The sequence below is a fragment of the Moschus berezovskii genome, chromosome 22 (genome assembly GCF_049115385.1).
Source record: "Moschus berezovskii isolate FMDL1 chromosome 22, NW_MosBer_1.0, whole genome shotgun sequence".
NCBI classification, from domain to species: domain Eukaryota; kingdom Metazoa; phylum Chordata; class Mammalia; order Artiodactyla; family Moschidae; genus Moschus; species Moschus berezovskii.
In genome coordinates this window covers 45,145,282-45,163,027 of record NC_142481.1, presented here as the reverse complement: position 1 = coordinate 45,163,027, position 17,746 = coordinate 45,145,282, and the positions used below count along the sequence as shown (strand labels likewise).

At 39.0% G+C, this 17,746-nt stretch overlaps 1 protein-coding gene across 4 annotated transcripts in view; it reads left to right on the top strand.

The window, feature by feature from the left end:
• Nucleotides 1-17,746, top strand: part of TENT4B (terminal nucleotidyltransferase 4B) — a 73,932-nt gene that overhangs the window by 54,110 nt on the left and 2,076 nt on the right. For 3 of the 4 annotated variants that reach the window (XM_088830267.1, XM_088830266.1, XM_055412812.2), the window contains 11 exons: nucleotides 342-465; nucleotides 2,836-2,882; nucleotides 4,239-4,359; nucleotides 5,582-5,689; nucleotides 7,770-7,898; nucleotides 8,705-8,918; nucleotides 10,490-10,616; nucleotides 10,722-10,825; nucleotides 10,929-11,116; nucleotides 12,775-12,939; nucleotides 14,078-16,745. In XM_088830267.1, coding sequence (XP_088686393.1) covers nucleotides 342-465; nucleotides 2,836-2,882; nucleotides 4,239-4,359; nucleotides 5,582-5,689; nucleotides 7,770-7,898; nucleotides 8,705-8,918; nucleotides 10,490-10,616; nucleotides 10,722-10,825; nucleotides 10,929-11,116; nucleotides 12,775-12,939; nucleotides 14,078-14,254 — 1,504 coding nt within the window. In that variant the 3' untranslated portion in view covers nucleotides 14,255-16,745. Of the gene's footprint in view, nucleotides 1-341; nucleotides 466-2,835; nucleotides 2,883-4,238; nucleotides 4,360-5,581; nucleotides 5,690-7,769; nucleotides 7,899-8,704; nucleotides 8,919-10,489; nucleotides 10,617-10,721; nucleotides 10,826-10,928; nucleotides 11,117-12,774; nucleotides 12,940-14,077; nucleotides 16,746-17,746 lie in introns of those variants that run through there. The other variant, XM_088830265.1, reaches the window with a different exon arrangement.

Here is a 17,746-nt window from a genome sequence, read left to right as displayed (position 1 = left end):
AAAGGCCTTCACTTGAAATTTAAGAAATTTTGAAATCACCAGCACTCAGCAAGTATTCTGCACAGGCAGATAATAAATGCTGTGAGAGCTGCTAGTACACTTCCAGTAAGACTTCTTGGAATTTGGAATTTCTCATTTTTAATTACTTTTGCATTTTGATTAAATTTTGTGCATTCCCATTTTAGCTTAGCGTGAATTATAACATTAAAATTAAGGTGAGAAATCTATGAATGTAAAACCTGCAGATGAGTTTAAGACTTAATTGGGTAAGATTATTTAAAATAGTGATTTCTCATTAGATTGGCCTTGTCCATATTAACTTCTCTGCTTTTTTTCTTCAGTCTGCATGAAGAAATCAGTGATTTTTATGAATATATGTCTCCGAGACCAGAGGAGGAGAAGATGCGGATGGAGGTGGTGAACAGGATCGAGAGTGTGATTAAGGAGCTCTGGCCCAGTGCTGACGTGAGTACCTGTCTGGGTGCTTGGGTAGTATCCCTGTTTATGTGCATCTGTAGAATTGTGGTCTAATGCAATTTCAAAACCAAGCCATTTTCTCTAGCCTTTAGATAAAACTTTGGGCTTCCTAATTATTTGCATTGAATTGAGTGACTGACTTAAGACTGTTTCTTTGCAGTACTGCTAAAGGCAAACTATATTTAGGAATCATTAGTATAAAGAGAAGAAAGACAAATCAAGCCTCTTTGTGTTGATAGCAGTGGGTTATTTGGATGTGAGGTATCAAAACTCTGTTACTATTTTGTTCCAACCTGTCAGTATGAACATTGCATAATTGTTTATAGCTGAACGAAGATGTCAGGTAGAAATTTATTGTGTCATTTGAAGTTCATTTTCACAGTCTAATGTAGGCGTGTACTCTACTCTCCTGAGGCTGCTGTTTCCTTCTCTTTTTCTTATCACTCCTTGTCTCTCAGTAGAGCCCCCACCCAGTGAACAAAACTTTTGCCCAAGATTTCCTCTGTTTGTGATTCTTACTATTGATGATCACCTTGCGGGGGCTCCTTTGAGGGTTTATTCTACAGTTTTGTTCTTTCAAAGAAGTGATTTTTTGGAATGCCTTCCTTTGTATTATGTAACTTTTCTTTAGACTGTGTCATGGGATGGCAAGAGCAAATCCAGGGAAGCTTTTTTGATCCAATTGGCAAAACAGAGAAGCTTCAAATAAGATATTGTGGGTACAGGGAAGAATGCATGCGAACATGCTCAGTCATGTCATACTCTGTGACGCCATGGACTGTAGCCCACGAGGCTCCTCTGTCCGTGGGAGTCTCCAGGCAAGAATACTGGAGTGGGCTGCCATTTCTTCCTCCAGGGGATCTTCCTGACCCAGGGGTCAAACCTGTGTCTCCTGCATTGGCAGGTGGATTCTTTACCACTGAGCCACCTGTGCTTCCCACAGGGAAGAGGGAACGACACTAATATTTTATCGAGCAGCTGCTATGTGCCACATTGTCTCTCCTACGTGATCTAGGTTGGTGACTCCCCGGGAGGCATTTGGCAATGTCAGAGCCAGTTTTGATCATCGTGACTGGTGGGGTGCCCCTGGTACACAGTGAGCAGAGGCCAAGGAGATTGCTAAACATCACATGATGCACAGGACAGCTCTTCACAGCACGGACTTATCTGCCCCAGATGTAATGCTGATGTTGAGAAACTCTGATCTGAATCAGTCCTCCGGATGAGGGTGATTTTAGAACATGAGGCTGTGATTAAGTCCCTTGGTCCATCTCACCTCAGAGGTTGAACTGTTTTCATTGTTCATCCCTCACTGCAGCTACTTGTGTGCACGTATCTGCCTGTGTCTTCCACTGTTCTCCGTGAGTCGAGATAGGATGTGTCCTGGTTTTGTGCCGCAGCATACTGTTATAGCAACAGTGCCTGGTGTTCTCTGGGAGATGACCTGCAGGTCGCCACTTGTCTTGGGGCTGAGGCAGTCTGCCCGTAACCCAGGAATCTGTGAGAAGATTCTTGCTTAGAGGAATGCAAGTTGAGGATTTGTGATTGTGTCTTTCGATTTTTAGGGAATACTAGTGAACATTCCTTTTGAAAGGTTTCTGTTTAAGTCCACATGTTTGATATTTGAACCTAAGAAGTTTAAACTAACTTTCAGAAGTAGTGCTACTTAATACTACTTTCTGTGAGACGTGGAATCCTGCTTCCACGAAAGCATGGTGGTAGGAAAAAAATGCTCTCATAGTACTAAAAATGACCAGTAGAGGGTAGCAAAGCCCTGCAGTTCTCCATGGTTTGGCCTTTCATCTGAAATTTTATGTTGTTCAGTCGCTAAGTCATGTCTGAGTTTCTGCAGCCCCCATGGACTGCAACATGCCAGGCCTCCCTGTCCTTCACTATCTCCTGGAGTTTTATCAAACTCAAATCCATTGAGTTGGTGATGCCATCCAACCATCTCATCCTCTGTCACCCGCTTCTCCTCCTGCCCTCAGTCTTTCCCAGCATCAGAGTCTTTTCTAGTGAGTCGGCTCTCACGTCAGGTGGCCACAGTATTGGAGCTTCAGCTTCAACATCAGTCCTTCCAGTGAATATTCAGGGTTGATTTCCTTTAAGATTAACTGATTTGATTTCCTTGCTGTCCAGGGGTCTTTCAAGAGTCTTCTCCAGCACCACAATTCGAAAGCATCAATTCTTCAGTGCTCAGCCGCCTTTATGGTCCAGCTCTCACATCTGTATATGATTACTGGAAAAACCATAGCTTTGACTGTACGGACCTTTGTCTACAAAGTGATGTCTCTGCTTTTTAATACACTGTCTAGGTTTGTAATAGCTCATATTTTAATATATTTTTTTCTATTTCAGGTCCAGATATTTGGAAGTTTTAAAACTGGCTTGTATTTACCTACAAGGTTAGTACATTTGTGAAGCTTTCAAGGAATTGTGCATTTTTCTAGAGTTTATTTGTTTTGATTGTTAAATATGTAAGAATAGAAACAAAACAGATTTATGAAAACTTACTTGTGTTTTACTTGAGTTACCTTGAAATAGAGTATCACTACAGAGAACTGTTCAAGCCTGTAATGTAATCCACTAACACAGATGTTAATCTAATATTATGGAAAAAGACCTGGTAATGGGCTAGAGCTCTGTACACTCAGGGATGCCAGGTCTCTCATTTTTTATTAAGAACTCATACTGTTAGCTCCTGTCACCATATTCTGACTCAAAAATTTAGGGTATAGACTCTTCTCTGAGGAAAGTCGTGGTCTTTTCAGGCCCCTTGTTTATTTTAGTCTTTTCATATGAGGGCTGTCTTGGCCCACAGCTGGGGGTGAGAGTGGGTATGTGTGTTGGGGCTGCTTCGAGGGGATGGTAAGACTTTATTGAGGATCAAGTACCCATTCTCCAAGAATTAAACTGCTATGGTCTTCATGAAGCTAAAACATTTCATCATGTGTTTGTTTTTATTGTGGTAAGAGCACTCACCATGAGATTTACCATGTAACACACGTTCAAGTACACAGTATGGTATGATGAGCCGTAGGCATCCATCATGGTTTCCATTTGAGTTTGCTTCAACCTACTTTACCCAAACTTAAAATGTGTTAAAGTGGATGCATCCTAGCAACTTTTATTCTTCCCATTGTTGTCCTAGGCCTACAAAGCTAGGAAATACTCAACTTTGAGTTCATTAGTATTTTTTCCTTATTTAGGTTCTGAGCGTCTGCAAAGCTTGAGTCATTCTTTCTAAAAATTTAATTTTTATGATAACCTAGTTCAGATTTGAAAAGAGCACAATAATAATGACAATGAAAAGTCTGAACCCCACCTCTCTCCCCCAGTTTCTCTGCTTGGAGGAGCTGCTGTTACCAGCTCCTTGCATATCCTTCCAGAGAGAGATGGTAGCATACTAGATATACTAGTATGCCTGCATCTTGCTTTTATACTTGATAATGTAAGTCACGATCAATCAGTTAATCTCTTTCACTTGGAAGGTCTTAAGGTTTTTAGTACCAGAAGCCTTTATGAACAGGAAGCATTAACTGGTGTTTTTGAGGGTTTACTTCATTCAGAATCACCCCGGGAAATGACTAGGAGAAGTAGGAGATTCCTCACCGACATGTTGAGTCTTCATTGGGCAGTGCAAGAGTGAGCAGTCAGTGTTCATCGCACTGTTAGGAACTTGTTGGCTCTGGCTTGAATGAGTGAAAGCGAGGATAGTTTCTTGCTTCTTTCAACAACTTCTGTCTGTGCTCTGTGTTCAGTGACATTGATCTTGTGGTGTTTGGGAAGTGGGAAAACCTACCCCTCTGGACCCTGGAGGAAGCTCTTCGGAAACATAAGGTTGCAGATGAAGATTCGGTGAAAGTTCTGGACAAAGCAACTGTAAGTTCTTTAGCATTTCATCTTAAACTCTCCAGTTACTTATGCATAGAACGTGTAAAATTAAATTTTAATTTTGGTGCACACAATTGGATTGTGACTGAATGAGTCCTTCTGTTCATGATCCCAGTGCTTGCACATGAAAAGTTGCATTTGTGAAACAAATGAATTGTTCTGGTTATCCATTTCTTTCAAAAATTTTACTCAATTTTTTCATATAATACTGTAGATTTTTTAATATAAAAAAGTGTAAGTAAAAATATGGATATCTAATAAAGTTTTAGTTACACAGATAGTCTATCGTATTTTGTATCTTTGAAGAATTGTATTAATTGAAATTTTATAGATCAAGTCATTTTAACTAATGGAGTGAACATTAAGAATTTTCATGGAAGCTCATTTTAGAAATAAATATGTCTATTTTAGAAGTTTGGATATTTGCATGTCAGGTTTTATTAGAGCAAAACGGGTAGTTTCTTTATTAAAAACTTAATTTGGAAATCTAGTTCTGTACATCAAGTTTGCTGGTCTGAGTTTTCTAATGCATGGTTGAAGAAGAGCTTTTTTTCTTTTTGTAAAAGAATTCCTGATACTTCATATAAACCATTCCATCATTTTCGAGAATAATTATTACATTTTAAGTTCTCTTGTCTGGTTGTTTTTTGGGCTATTTGCAAAACTGACCAAAAATGCCAGTGACTTATTGTGTATGTGACTTAAGAATCTAGCAGTTTTCTTACTGGAAACAGTTTTGGTGCTGTGGCCCGACATTCACAATTCTTGATCTTCTTGTGTTGGAAACTGTTCTCCAAAGTAGATTAATGTCAAGAAAAGTTTTTGTTACTTTGTTTCAAAACTCTCAATCAGTAGAAATTCCAAAATATATTGCATGAGTTTAAATGCTAAATATGCAATATAAGACATCTAGACAGCCAAGAGAAGGAAATGGCAACCCACTCCAGTGTTCTTGCCTGGAGAATCCCAGGGACGGGGGAGCCTGGTGGGCTTCCGTCTATGGGGTCACACAGAGTTGGACACAACTGAAGCGACTTAGCAGCAGCAGCAGCAGCAGACAGCCAAGTCGACTCTGGTATGGCGTGTTCAGAATCCTGAGTTTAAAGTCTTCCTGAGAAGGTCAGGATCTCAGCTCTGATAACCTTCCATCCTCCAATTTTTCATTTAACTTGTCTGAAGTATTTAAATTTTACCTTTCTTTTCTTTCTAGGTACCTATTATTAAATTAACAGATTCTTTTACTGAAGTGAAAGTTGATATCAGCTTTAATGTACAGAATGGCGTGAGAGCAGCTGACCTCATCAAAGATTTTACCAAGGTCAGAGAATTTATAGTGTTTGTTCAATGAAACTATTAGAAAATGGAGTTATGTTTTGAAACTCTGTTGTGGTGGTGTTTTGGTATACTTGGCTAAACTATTTTTATAAGTGTATTGCTGACAAATGCTTCTTTTCTGTGCAGTGGTTTTTACTTTCCTTGAATCTGCTTGTCATAATCAGTAATTTATAGTGTGGCCTCAGGTAAGAATTAAGGGTTGAGGAAGGCTTTGAAGAACTTCTCTGTACTAGATCTTTCCTCTTAGGGAGATTTGGGCTGAGTCATACCACACAGTTCATTCCTGTCTGCTTTCAGTCTTGCAGGAGTTCAGATTAAGACCCTGTCTAGCGAGCCTTTTCTGTGTCTTAATCCCCGAGTCACCTGCATGGTAGGTCCTGCAGGTGTCCTTCCCTTATCTTGGAGTGATTCAAGTCTGTTTCTGCTTGTTCTGTTTTCTTCCCAGAGAGTGCACAATTTATCAACACCACCTTCAGCTGGATGCACTGGCTTTTTTCTCCCTAAACTAAAACTCTGCACTGCTTTGGCTTAAATAAAATGTCTTTTCTCTCCATTTGATTTTCTTCTTCAGCAGTTCTTTGAGTTCACCTTTTTCTTTTTATGTAAGAAAAAATTGTAACTCTCATGTGATAAACATTACATTCTCATATAAATGTGCAGAAAAAGAAACATTATCCGTAGTCCCATTCTTTTGGAGATACTGGGTGTGTGTAAATTTTCCTTTTACCAGAAAAGAAACTTTTTTAAAAATTGAGAATAATATACATGATAAAAAAACAAACACCTTACTATTATAAAAGGGTAGGAAACAGTGAGTCACCCTTTTACCTTGTATGCTTAGATCAGCTACATCGGATTTGCCTTCATCAACTTCTTTTCTTTGTTTATCCTCTTCTTGAGATCTTTCACAAAGGAAATAGCACACCACATATATGATGTCATACTTTTTTAAAAACTTATTATTTTGGAGGATTTTTGTGTCAGCAGTCAGGAGTTCCTTCAGTCTTCTCATTGACCACCCTTGTCAGGATGGATCGTGCCTTGTTGTTCCCAGTGTCTTCTGCTCTTACAGAAAGTGCTTGGTGAACATCCTTCCATGTCTGCATCTTCCTTTACACTAATAAATTGTTTGTAGGAAGACTCCTGGAAGTGGAGTTTCTGGGTCAGAGGATATATGCAGAGAAAATTCTGTTGGCAGTTTGGCTAATTGTTCTTTGAAGAGACTACATCTATTTTTGAGTTCAACCATAGTGTTTAAAAATGATTATTTCTCCATATTTTTGTTGCTTCTCACGCTCGCTTACTCTGACATGATTTGCAGAAGTCCAGACGCTTTTCTTTCTTAGGGAAGCAGTGTGTGTGCACTGTGAGTGTCACGCAGAGAATGGCGATGGTGCGTAACCCTGCGGCAGGCAGTGGCTTCCTTAAGGCCCCCTTCTCCCTGTGTGTTGCCTGCTTTGTTCTCGGTGCCTCTGCCCCAGGGCCCGGCTTGCGGAGTGAGTGAGAGGACTCAGGCTGTCCCTCTCTGCCACCGTGGCTGTGCTCGCCCTTCCTCGTGAGGCACGGAAGGGGGTGCTGTCTGCTCACCTGCCCTGGCCGAGGACAGCAGGCAGGGTGGGTCTGCTCTGGGCTCTACAGGATCACCTGGAGGGCCTGGTCTGCCTGTGCAGTGCTGCTGACAGAAGTGATTCTTTAAAATCCCACCGACTGACTGCTTTGAGAGTTGAGACGTCGTCCCGTACCGTTTCTGTTATCTGTTTACAATTGAGAATTGTTCAGTCAATCGTAAAATGAGTGCCATGCAATAGGTGTTGCTAGTGTTCTGTCCTGTAGTGCATGCTGGGGTGCTCTCTGAGTTTGGGGTTTTAGATGTGAGGACACGATTCTCAGTTACTTAGACCTTACTTTTTTATAGTTTGTTTTTAAAGTGCGCAAGTATATAGCATATCTCCACCAAAATTTGTCATGTAAGGACCGTTTATACTGAGAGACCATGTGTGCTATTAATGCTTCCAGCTATTACTGATGTAGGAATTCATTGAAAATGTAATTTTCTTTTCCAGAAATATCCTGTATTGCCATACTTGGTTTTAGTATTGAAACAGTTCTTATTACAGAGGGACCTTAATGAAGTATTTACGGGTGGAATTGGTTCTTATAGTCTCTTTTTAATGGCAGTAAGTTTCCTTCAGGTAAGTAAATTATACCCTACTAGTGTACATTAAACATTTTTTGTTAAATAAGTTAGGAATCGTTTTGGAAACAAATTTTAATCAAGCTCTAATTAGAATATTTCCCTTGGTTACTGACAACTTTTCCCTTTAAACCCTTTAAACTGGGTACCTTTTTTATAATTTAGCAATTAAATATTTTAAAATCCCAAGGGGGAAAAAAAAATTAAAATCCCAAGGAAAGAATTTTTTTTTTTTAATCTCATGTGTTCTAATATTTTTGAGACTTTTCACTGCAAGTTTTAACACAAAAAGTATGGTGCAGTTTCCATTAGGTATACATAGTAACATAAATGCCAAAAATAAGAATGTCTTTCTAAGCAATTACTATTTTAAATGGAGACTTACAATTGAGTCTCAACTGTTGAGACTCGCTGTCTGGGTAAGATGTGTTGGAAGTCTTAATATCGTCAGTGAGCGTATTCGTGTGGTACAGCAGTGTTTCCAGCTGCCTGACTCTGCTGGTGAGTCAGAATGACTTCCTTGATGTTGGGCCAAGCCAACTCTCTCAACATCCTGGGCAGCTGTGAAATGCACCCTCGTAAATTATCCCCACACCCGTGGGCTCCACCCGCGCCCATGGCGCTTTCGGTTGTCTGTAACAGAAGTACTGTTACAATTAGTCTGCTGTAACGCTATTATCTGTTGGCTGCTCTGTGAAACCAAAATTATAATAATATTGTTTATAGAAGTTAGAATGTCATTTACTATCCTCACCTTGAATTCAGAGAGAATCCAATGTAATTTTTTTTTTCTTCTCATTTTAGTTACATCCCAGGGAAGATGCTTGCATCCCCAATACAAACTATGGTGTTCTCTTAATAGAATTTTTTGAATTATATGGACGACACTTCAATTATTTAAAGACTGGCATCCGGATAAAGGATGGTGGTTCCTATGTGGCCAAAGATGAAGTACAGAAAAATATGCTAGATGGCTACAGGCCATCCATGCTTTATATTGAAGATCCTTTACAACCAGGTATTGAATTTAGGTAAATTTATGAACATTCAAGAAAAGGGCATTGGGAATTCCATGGTGGTCCAGTGGTGAGGACTTCGAGCTTTCACTGCTGAGGGCCTGGGTTCAATTGCTGGTTGGGGAACAAAGATCATGCAAGCCACCCAGCTCAGTCAAAAAAGGCTTAGTCATCATATTGTACTTTAAACTCTCTTCAGATGAAAAATTAAGGATTAACTTGTAATTATAGTCATTCTTTTTTCCTGAAAATATTTTATAAGCAAACTCATGAACATAAACAACACACACACCAGAAAAACATGTTGTATGCTTGCAAATGAGTGGAGTTGGGAGTAAAATTCATTTGACTCTTAAAAGCAAAGAACAGGTTTTAGTTGTTTGGGTGGGTTTTTGCATCTCCAGTTGGATGGCCATTTTAAGTTCTTTCTCTCTTGAGTCCTCACTGCTCCTGATTGTAACCAGTTGTCAGCCAGGGCTGTAAGTGAGGATTCTGAGACACACTATATGTCTCAGAGTTCATGAGAGAGAGGGTACCAAGAGACAGTTTATTTTCCTTTTAGACCCTTCTTCCTTTTTTAATTTTGCATAGTGTGCTTTTTCCAGCTTTATATTGGCTTGAAAGTGAGCGGAAAATTAATTCCTCCTCTGCTTTCATGAAGCTCTATGTTGCTTGCTTGTATTCTAATTTTTCTAGACAATATTTTTTCCTTGTATAATTGTAAAATATTTAGATCCTGCATTATTGGACGTCAGTAGAAATGCTTTTAGTCATTTGCTTTAATGTGTTGACTTTGAACATATATATATATATATAGGCTTCCAGGGTGGCGCTAGTGGTAAAGAACCCACCTGCCAATTTAAGAGACCCAGGTTCGATTCCTGGGTCAGTAAGATCCCGTGGAAGAGGGCATGACAACCTACTCTAGTATTCTTGCCTGGAAAATCCTGTGGACAGAGGAGCCTAAAGGGTTATAGTCCACAGAGTCGAAAAGAGTCAGACACAACCGAAGTGACTTAGCACGCATGCACATATTGACTTCGAAAATAAGTAAGGAAAAGAAGTTAAAAGATAGAATAGTTTCCTCGGAGCCCTTTTCTGGCTGTATGAACCATCTTATAAACAGTAATAGTTTATTCACTGAGTAAATGTTCTTTGAAAGCCAACTCTACGTAAAGGACAGAAAGGATTTTTTCAGTAAGATGGTCCTTGATTTTTAGGAGCTCATTATTTAGTGCAGGAGATGTTTATAAAGCTAACAAGCAAAAATTAGGTATTTCTAATTTAGTTTTGTTTCACTCTTAGGAGAAAATAGACAGTTGGTTCTTTTATTTTCATGACTGTGTAAGGGCTAGCCCCTGTTGGGCCAGAAGACATTTAGGCAATTTATATGCCATAATGACATATTTATGCATGATCTACACATTTAGAGCCTGGGGAGCTGTGGGGCTGACTAGCGGCTCATATTCTGAGGACAGCGATTGCCCTTGCTCTCCCAGAAGAGGACTCGTGAACTTTTAGTTCATATTAAGCCGCAGTAAATTTTAATGTTATGTATATATTTCTTTTGAAGGTAATGATGTTGGAAGGAGTTCGTATGGGGCCATGCAGGTGAAACAGGCCTTTGATTATGCCTATGTTGTCCTGAGTCATGCTGTATCACCAATAGCAAAGTACTATCCCAACAACGAGACAGAGAGGTAAAAGTTTCGCTAACATCAGCCCATTGGGTCAAGATTGTCTGTGGCTTGTCTTCAAATTAATGTACCTTCATTCTTTTCTCTTTTTTTTTTTAACACTTGCAGCATATTAGGTAGAATAATTAGAGTAACAGATGAAGTTGCCACATATAGAGATTGGATATCAAAGCAGTGGGGCTTGCAGAATAGGCCCGAGCCTTCGTGCAATGGTAAGAGTTTTTCATCGATCGATTGACGGACTATTAGAGGCTTTTCTGTGTTGTGTGTGCTTAATGGGAAGAAACGTTTTCCAATCTTTTGCTACTCTTTCAGGAAATGGTGTTACCTTGATAGTAGATACTCAGCAGTTAGATAAATGTAATAATAATCTATCTGAAGAAAATGAAGCCCTTGGAAACTGTAGAAGTAAGCCTTCGGAACCTGTTAGTAAGCACTCTTCAAACTCTTCATCAGGCCCGGTGTCTTCCTCTTCAGCCACGCAGTCCAGCTCTAGTGATGTTGTAAGTATGGAGACATGCATTTCTACACCTAGCCCCGGAGGGGTTCTGTTGCTGGGAGAATTCTATCTAGAGAGCCATGGCGAACTCATTTTCTTATTTGTTCCTCGGAAATTTTAATAACTTTAATGATTGTACTTTTCCTCAACATTGTGTTAAGATTTTCAAGCATACAACAGAAAGGGAAAGAATTTTAGTGAACATCTGTATACACTACCACTAGACTCTGTCATTAACATTTTACTGGCTTACACAGAGCTATCCATTCATTTACCAATTCATCTTACTCTTTCACACATTTCAAAGTATTGCAGATGTTAGGATACTTCCTGCAAAGTACTCTCTTGTGCTTGTCGTTACCCATAGTTCAATGTTTGCAGTTTTTTCTTTTGATATAAAATTAACATATAAGGAAATCTTAATTATACATTTAACAAATGCATACACATGTATAACCCAAAATCCTAACAAGATGTTGACTATTAACATCTCCCCAGATGTTTTCTAGTCAATTCCCAATCTTACCGTCAGAGGTAACCACTGTTATGATTTTTCTAATACCATCAATTAGCTTTGTCTTTCAAAATTTTATAAAAGTGGGATATATATATATTCCCTCAATCACCATTTATAAATGTACAATTTAAGTGGGTTTTTTTTTGGAATATTTATAATATTGTATAGCTCTCACCACTAATTCCAGGACATTTCCATCACCCCAAAAGTAACCTTTTAGTAGCCCCTAATATCTTCTTTCCCCCCATGCCCTGGAAATCCCTAATCTGCTTTCTCTCTTATCCTCATAGAATTTCTTAGTATCAGTTATACCTACATTACTTATCCTCATCAGAGTTACTTTTGAGTTTGTTTAAAATTGAAGTCTTCAATGGACTTACTGACTTTTATAAGTATATATGACAAATCATCTCAATGTGAAAAAAACAGTTTTTTGTTGTTGGCGACCATTTATCATCATGGAGTCATAAATCCTCACATGCGGAATCTGCCTGTGTGCTGCTCCGGTTCCTAGAGCAGAGCTGTGGAGGATAGAGTGCTGAGCTGGATGTCACAGACACAGGGGCGGAAGCAGAGCCGCCATGAGAGGGAGCTTTAGGGACTGAGAGTGTGTCTCTGAGATGCCGGGCAGAGTGCGAGGGCCGAGGGTAGACCTAAGGGGAGAGGAACAGTCATGGCCCAGGCAGCCCACGGACAGGTGGGACTGAGCGCTGAGTTGTCATAGCTCTCAGAGAGTGAATCTTGTAAAGTGAGTGTTTTGTATTTGGTTGAAGACATTGAACCAGGCACTGGATGTAGGCCCTCACTCTTCACCATGCTCGCTCCACTATACCATGGTTCCTTTTCTGTAAATAAGAATACAGATAAACTTGGACCTCTGGGAGCTCCTTCAAGGCCGATTAACAGGGTCAGGCGTGGTCAATGGATTTAACAGTGAACAGAAACTCTCTGATAAAATAAGCCACTTTAAACCTTTGGAGGAGAACTTAAGCAGTTAATTTTATAAATTCCTCAGTGTGCCTCCTTTAACTCACAAATGTTCAGACTTAGTCCAGAGAGTGCTGAGCTGAAGTTGTTTTTCTTTCTTAATGTTGAACGTCTAAATCATTGCTGTGTCACTTTATAACTCATGTGACTTGTGTTAGGATTCCGACGCGACACCATGCAAAACCCCGAAACAGCTGCTCTGCCGTCCATCCACTGGGAACCGGGTAGGGTTGCAGGACACGTCCTTGGAGTCGTCTCAGACAGGCGGCAAGATGCAGAGCACCCAGACCACTAACACGCCCAGCAGCACCAACAAGTCCCAGGTGCGTGCAGTTTGTGTTTTTAATTGTCAGTGCTGAGTGTGGAATGTTCGGAGTGTTGTATGTGCATATACATGCACACGTGTATACACACACATTATGGCTTTGAAGAAAACAAATGTGTTTTATTCTAAGAGGTTCCAGAGCATGACAATGCTTCTAGTAGCAGGGTGTCCCGATTATCCCATGTAACATAAACCTTTGTGGAAATCTAGTGACTGGTCCTTCTTTATAAGATGTCTGGTCTAGCCAACCGCCCTAGTACAGATATACAGCATAAAAAAATTTGCTTCACGTTATAAAAAGTTTCAGTTGTACTCAAAGTAAACTCAAACGAAATTTTGGTGTGACCTCCCTGCAATGTTGCACAGTCTGGGAAAAACATATCCTTTTATACTTTAAAATGCAATACCTAGTTGATTGTGTTGAAATGATCAGATGCAGTCAGCCATGGTCAGCTGATTAGCTTTAGCTTTGACTTAAAAAGGCCACATGACCCTCTGTTGTAAGCTTTTTAGGTGCCTAAAATTTTATTCATCGTGAGTAATGAATGAAAATGAGGGGAAGAAGCCATTTCGTACTGGACTCCAGCCTAAGGCCACCACACCCTCTCCAGTACATCAGGGACCCTGGGGAAGGCCCCTTGACAGCAGAGAGTGACCATTAAGTCAGTCACCTCGTGTCTGACTTAACTCACAGAATCCACTTTTACCCGTGCAGCTGTACACATGTGCACCATGCGCAGCAAACGCAGACTCATTTAGAAATGGCCCCTGAAGCAACACGTGATAGCAGGAAGAGTGGCTAGCCGTGGAGACCCCTGACCTGCCAGCACAGCTGCGTATCTTAACAGCTTCTTCCAGTAATGCCATCTATTATGTGATGTATTGATTGATAGGTTCCTTAAGAAAAACTTAAATTCCATGTACTCTGTTAAGAAGTGGTCTTACGTTTTTTGATATTTCCGTTAAAAAATGATGTAAAAGTTTTTGAGCCCCAAAGAGTTAACCCCTTAGCATGGTTTTCTGCCTGTTAGATAAGTCAGTGTGTTCCTAGTTATGAAAGCTCCCAAGGCAGGTCTTATAAGCGCTGTGTTAAATCGCAATACTGATGTCTTTCTGACCGCTTTCCTTCTCCACAGCATGGATCAGCAAGGCTCTTTCGTTCTTCCAGCAAAGGCTTCCAAGGTACAACCCAAACAAGCCATGGTTCCTTGATGACAAACAAACAACATCAAGGGAAATCAAATAATCAGTATTACCATGGCAAAAAGAGGAAACACAAGAGGGACGCCCCCCTCTCAGACCTTTGTAGATAGTCGGCGTCGCGCGACGGACTGTCTTCTGTTTGCCGTGATCTCACGTGCAGGACAGTTGGATAGGGACTCCTGGGAGACATTTGGGAGCCTTACCCTGTTCAGACGTTGATTTAGCAACTGCGTTTTTTCCCAGCTCGCCACGGAATGGATCATGAAGACTGACAACTGCAAAAACAAAAAGCAAGCAAAAAAGGGGGAAAAAAAAAGGCTGCTCATTTGATAAGTCATATGCTATAACAGGGTCATTTTAAGATTTAAAGCTTGAATGTAAAATAAATCTATTTCTCATTGGCTTTATGCAGTTATAGGGAATAGTATTCAGTGTGGGTAGGGTGATAGAAACAAGAAAATTTCAGAGGATGGGGTGGGGAAGGAAAACACAGGTATCATATAGGAAGTCCAAATTTCAAAGGGGAAAGTGATCTGTGCATGTTTGTTTTTTTTTTTTAATATTTTTGCATATATTTCCCATTTTATTGTGTGTATATATAGATGACCATATAGGAAATTGATATTTGTAATAGTGGATTTGTTAATACTTTTTACATAACATTACTGTTTAAATTGTAAACAGATTTTTCTCAGGATTAGTTTGAAAAATAATCTGAATTGTCATCTTAACATCCATCTATAGGGAAGTGATTAGTTCTGTTACTCAATTCGTTTCCTCGGCATTGAAATGACTTAATAGAACCCTCGTGACCTGCTGCAAAAATTTTCCTCTCTAAAGAAAAAGGTTATGGTGGCAAATGACGTTTATTTTATTTTGTAAAAAAAGAAAAAAAAATGTACTATGTACTTTTGTGTAACACTGAAAACTCTCTAGTCATCTCTAAGAATTAACTTGCAACTGTTTTCTATAGTGCTGTCGTCTTGGGCAGTGGGCAGTTACATGACTTTGTGTTTGTTTCCTTTGCAGTCTTTTTTTTTTTTTCTTCCTAATAGGAAAAAAAAAAAAAAAAGGCCACCCGCATCTGGTCCCATTCCTGTTGCAGTGAAACCTCGCGTTCCACAGACTTTGCATGCTGGCTCCTCTAACCCTGTGTGCTGCGTGTGCTTGGTTTTCTCATCTCTTATTCTTTTCTAAATTCATGCTTAACTACTGTGGGAGAGAATAACTGTAAACAGCTTTAATTAAATCATACTTATAAAAAACTATTTTCTTATACTCCACTTTATGCTTTTGGTATTGTTGATCTTTAAAAATTAAATGGTCTTTGATAATGGATCTATTTTGTATTGCCTTATTAAGACCAAATACTTCTTGTCATCCCATTCTTTATCCTCTCCTTTCATGGAATTGTTATCTTTAATTAAAACTTTTTTAAACATTGGCTTGTTTCAATCATACTGTAAATTTTGGTTGTGGTCAGTTTTGAGTGCAAATGAGATGTATCATTCTGTTATTCATCACGTGTTGAGTTTGAAACTCAGTTGGAAATATTTAATAGAATGTAAGTGGCATTTCTGAAAATGCTTTCTTTCAAGGTGAACGCTCTTATGTTTAGCATCAGTGTCTGTGGCTCTGTTAATTACAGCCATTTCTGAGATGAGATTCTTTTATATATATATATATATACACACACACATATAAAGTACTATTATTGGCTTTTAGGAATTTCTTTTATATACATTTATGAAATACTGAAGACCAATCAGACCGCTAATGGACACTTAGTGCAACTTTTTATAAAGAAAATAATGCTAAAATAAGACCAAAACTGATGTCATCACTGAAATTAACAGTTTTCAATATGTTCGTACTTTAATTCACAACGGAAAAATGTGTTCCAAAACTGGAAATTCATAATACTTGTGTAAAGCGTGGGAGATTTTAAATGTGATGTTATTTTGACGATGTTTGAAATTTTAGAGTCACATTTTATTCTGATCAGAATTTTTATCAAGATGTTGAGCTTTTGTTTTTTTGGAACTAGTTTGTCATAACATATTGTGCATAATCACAGTATTTATTTTCTAGGATTATTGTGAATGTGTAGACTTATGTTTACTGCTAAGGGAACAATTATTTATAAAATAATATTAAATCCAGTATTAGCTGCCTATTTCAGACACTTAATACTTTCAGAGATCCGTGTTACATTTACCACACTGAAGTTTTGTTTTGTTGTTGTTTTTTTTTTTTTTCCAAGAATCACCTTCATTGTTGAAAGTAAATGTACTCTTAGGGTGCAGATATTAGTGTTTCAATAAGCATGTGATTATATTAAGGTGGTGGTAGCGGGAAGATAATCTTGATTCCATTGGGAATCTTAGGTTTTCGTAAATTTATTGGGAAAATAGTTTTTCCTGTACTGCTGATGTTTCTTTTTGGTAAACAGTATCTTTCTAAAAGAAAAGCATGAAGGAGAAATTGAGGTGTGTACATTTCCTCAAATGACCAGCATTGTATTCGTGAATACTGTGTATCTTGCAATGAACAGTGTGGAAGCTGTTCATTTTTCAACCTGAAGTAAAATACTTTCAAGAACTTTTAGTTTGCCTGCTCATTTGTTTTGTACATTTCATCTCTGTATTTGACTCCTGTCTTTTTTTATTTTTTGAGTTTAAATACTTTCTCTAAAGATTTTGTGAATATGTCGGAAACGTGCCATTTAGATATTACAGTCCATCCATATCCATGGGTCATAACCTTCCTGTGCTAGTACTTGTAGAAAGGGACCTTACAAATTCTGCCTTACTGTGGTGACATTTCTCTGGCGGTCACGTATGTGTACCTGGCTGATGTGGAAACTCCTTAAAAAGTCACAATAAGCTTTTCAATACTGGTTTTTAGAGGCGCTGATATGTCAAAGAGGTGTCCGTCAGCGCAAAGTCTGAGTGGTTATGCTTTGATGATAAAGGTAAATGCATTTTTTTCTTCCAGTGTTTAGGTGTCCTTGCAGGTGCCCAGTTTTTGATTTGTTTGGAGATGCTGCACGTGGTTTGCAAATCTAGCTTTGACCTGTGGGATCTACTGGTTTTACATGGAGTTGCCTTCCAGTCTTTAACAGTTGACCATATTATATTTTCGTTCCGTTTTGAGTGTTTTACTTGGATTTTGAACCTCTCATTAATATTTAGGTTATCTGCTTTGGCTCCACATATTCCTGCATAAAGCCTTAACAGAGCCATGTGTGGTAGGGAGAGCATTTTAATAGTCTTTTTTTTCATGCTGGAGTCTCATATCTCCATGTGTTTTCTTTTCATTCCCTTCCCATGGTATGTGTACACTGTATTTCCCTTAACCTGTGGACTCGTGTTTGGGGACTCTGAGCTGTAGTTGAGCCACAAGAGAGTATGATGGCTCTGAGCCACAGGACTGTATTGCTGGACATGTATTCATCACAAAGACCTCTCTAGTGACGAGGATGTAATTTCTTAGGTTGCTCTATAGAAATCCCTAGGAATCACCATCATGGGGTGTTATTGATAAGTTTTGCTGATATTTTTATTGTTCTTGACCTACCTTCCCAATTTTAATACTGATCT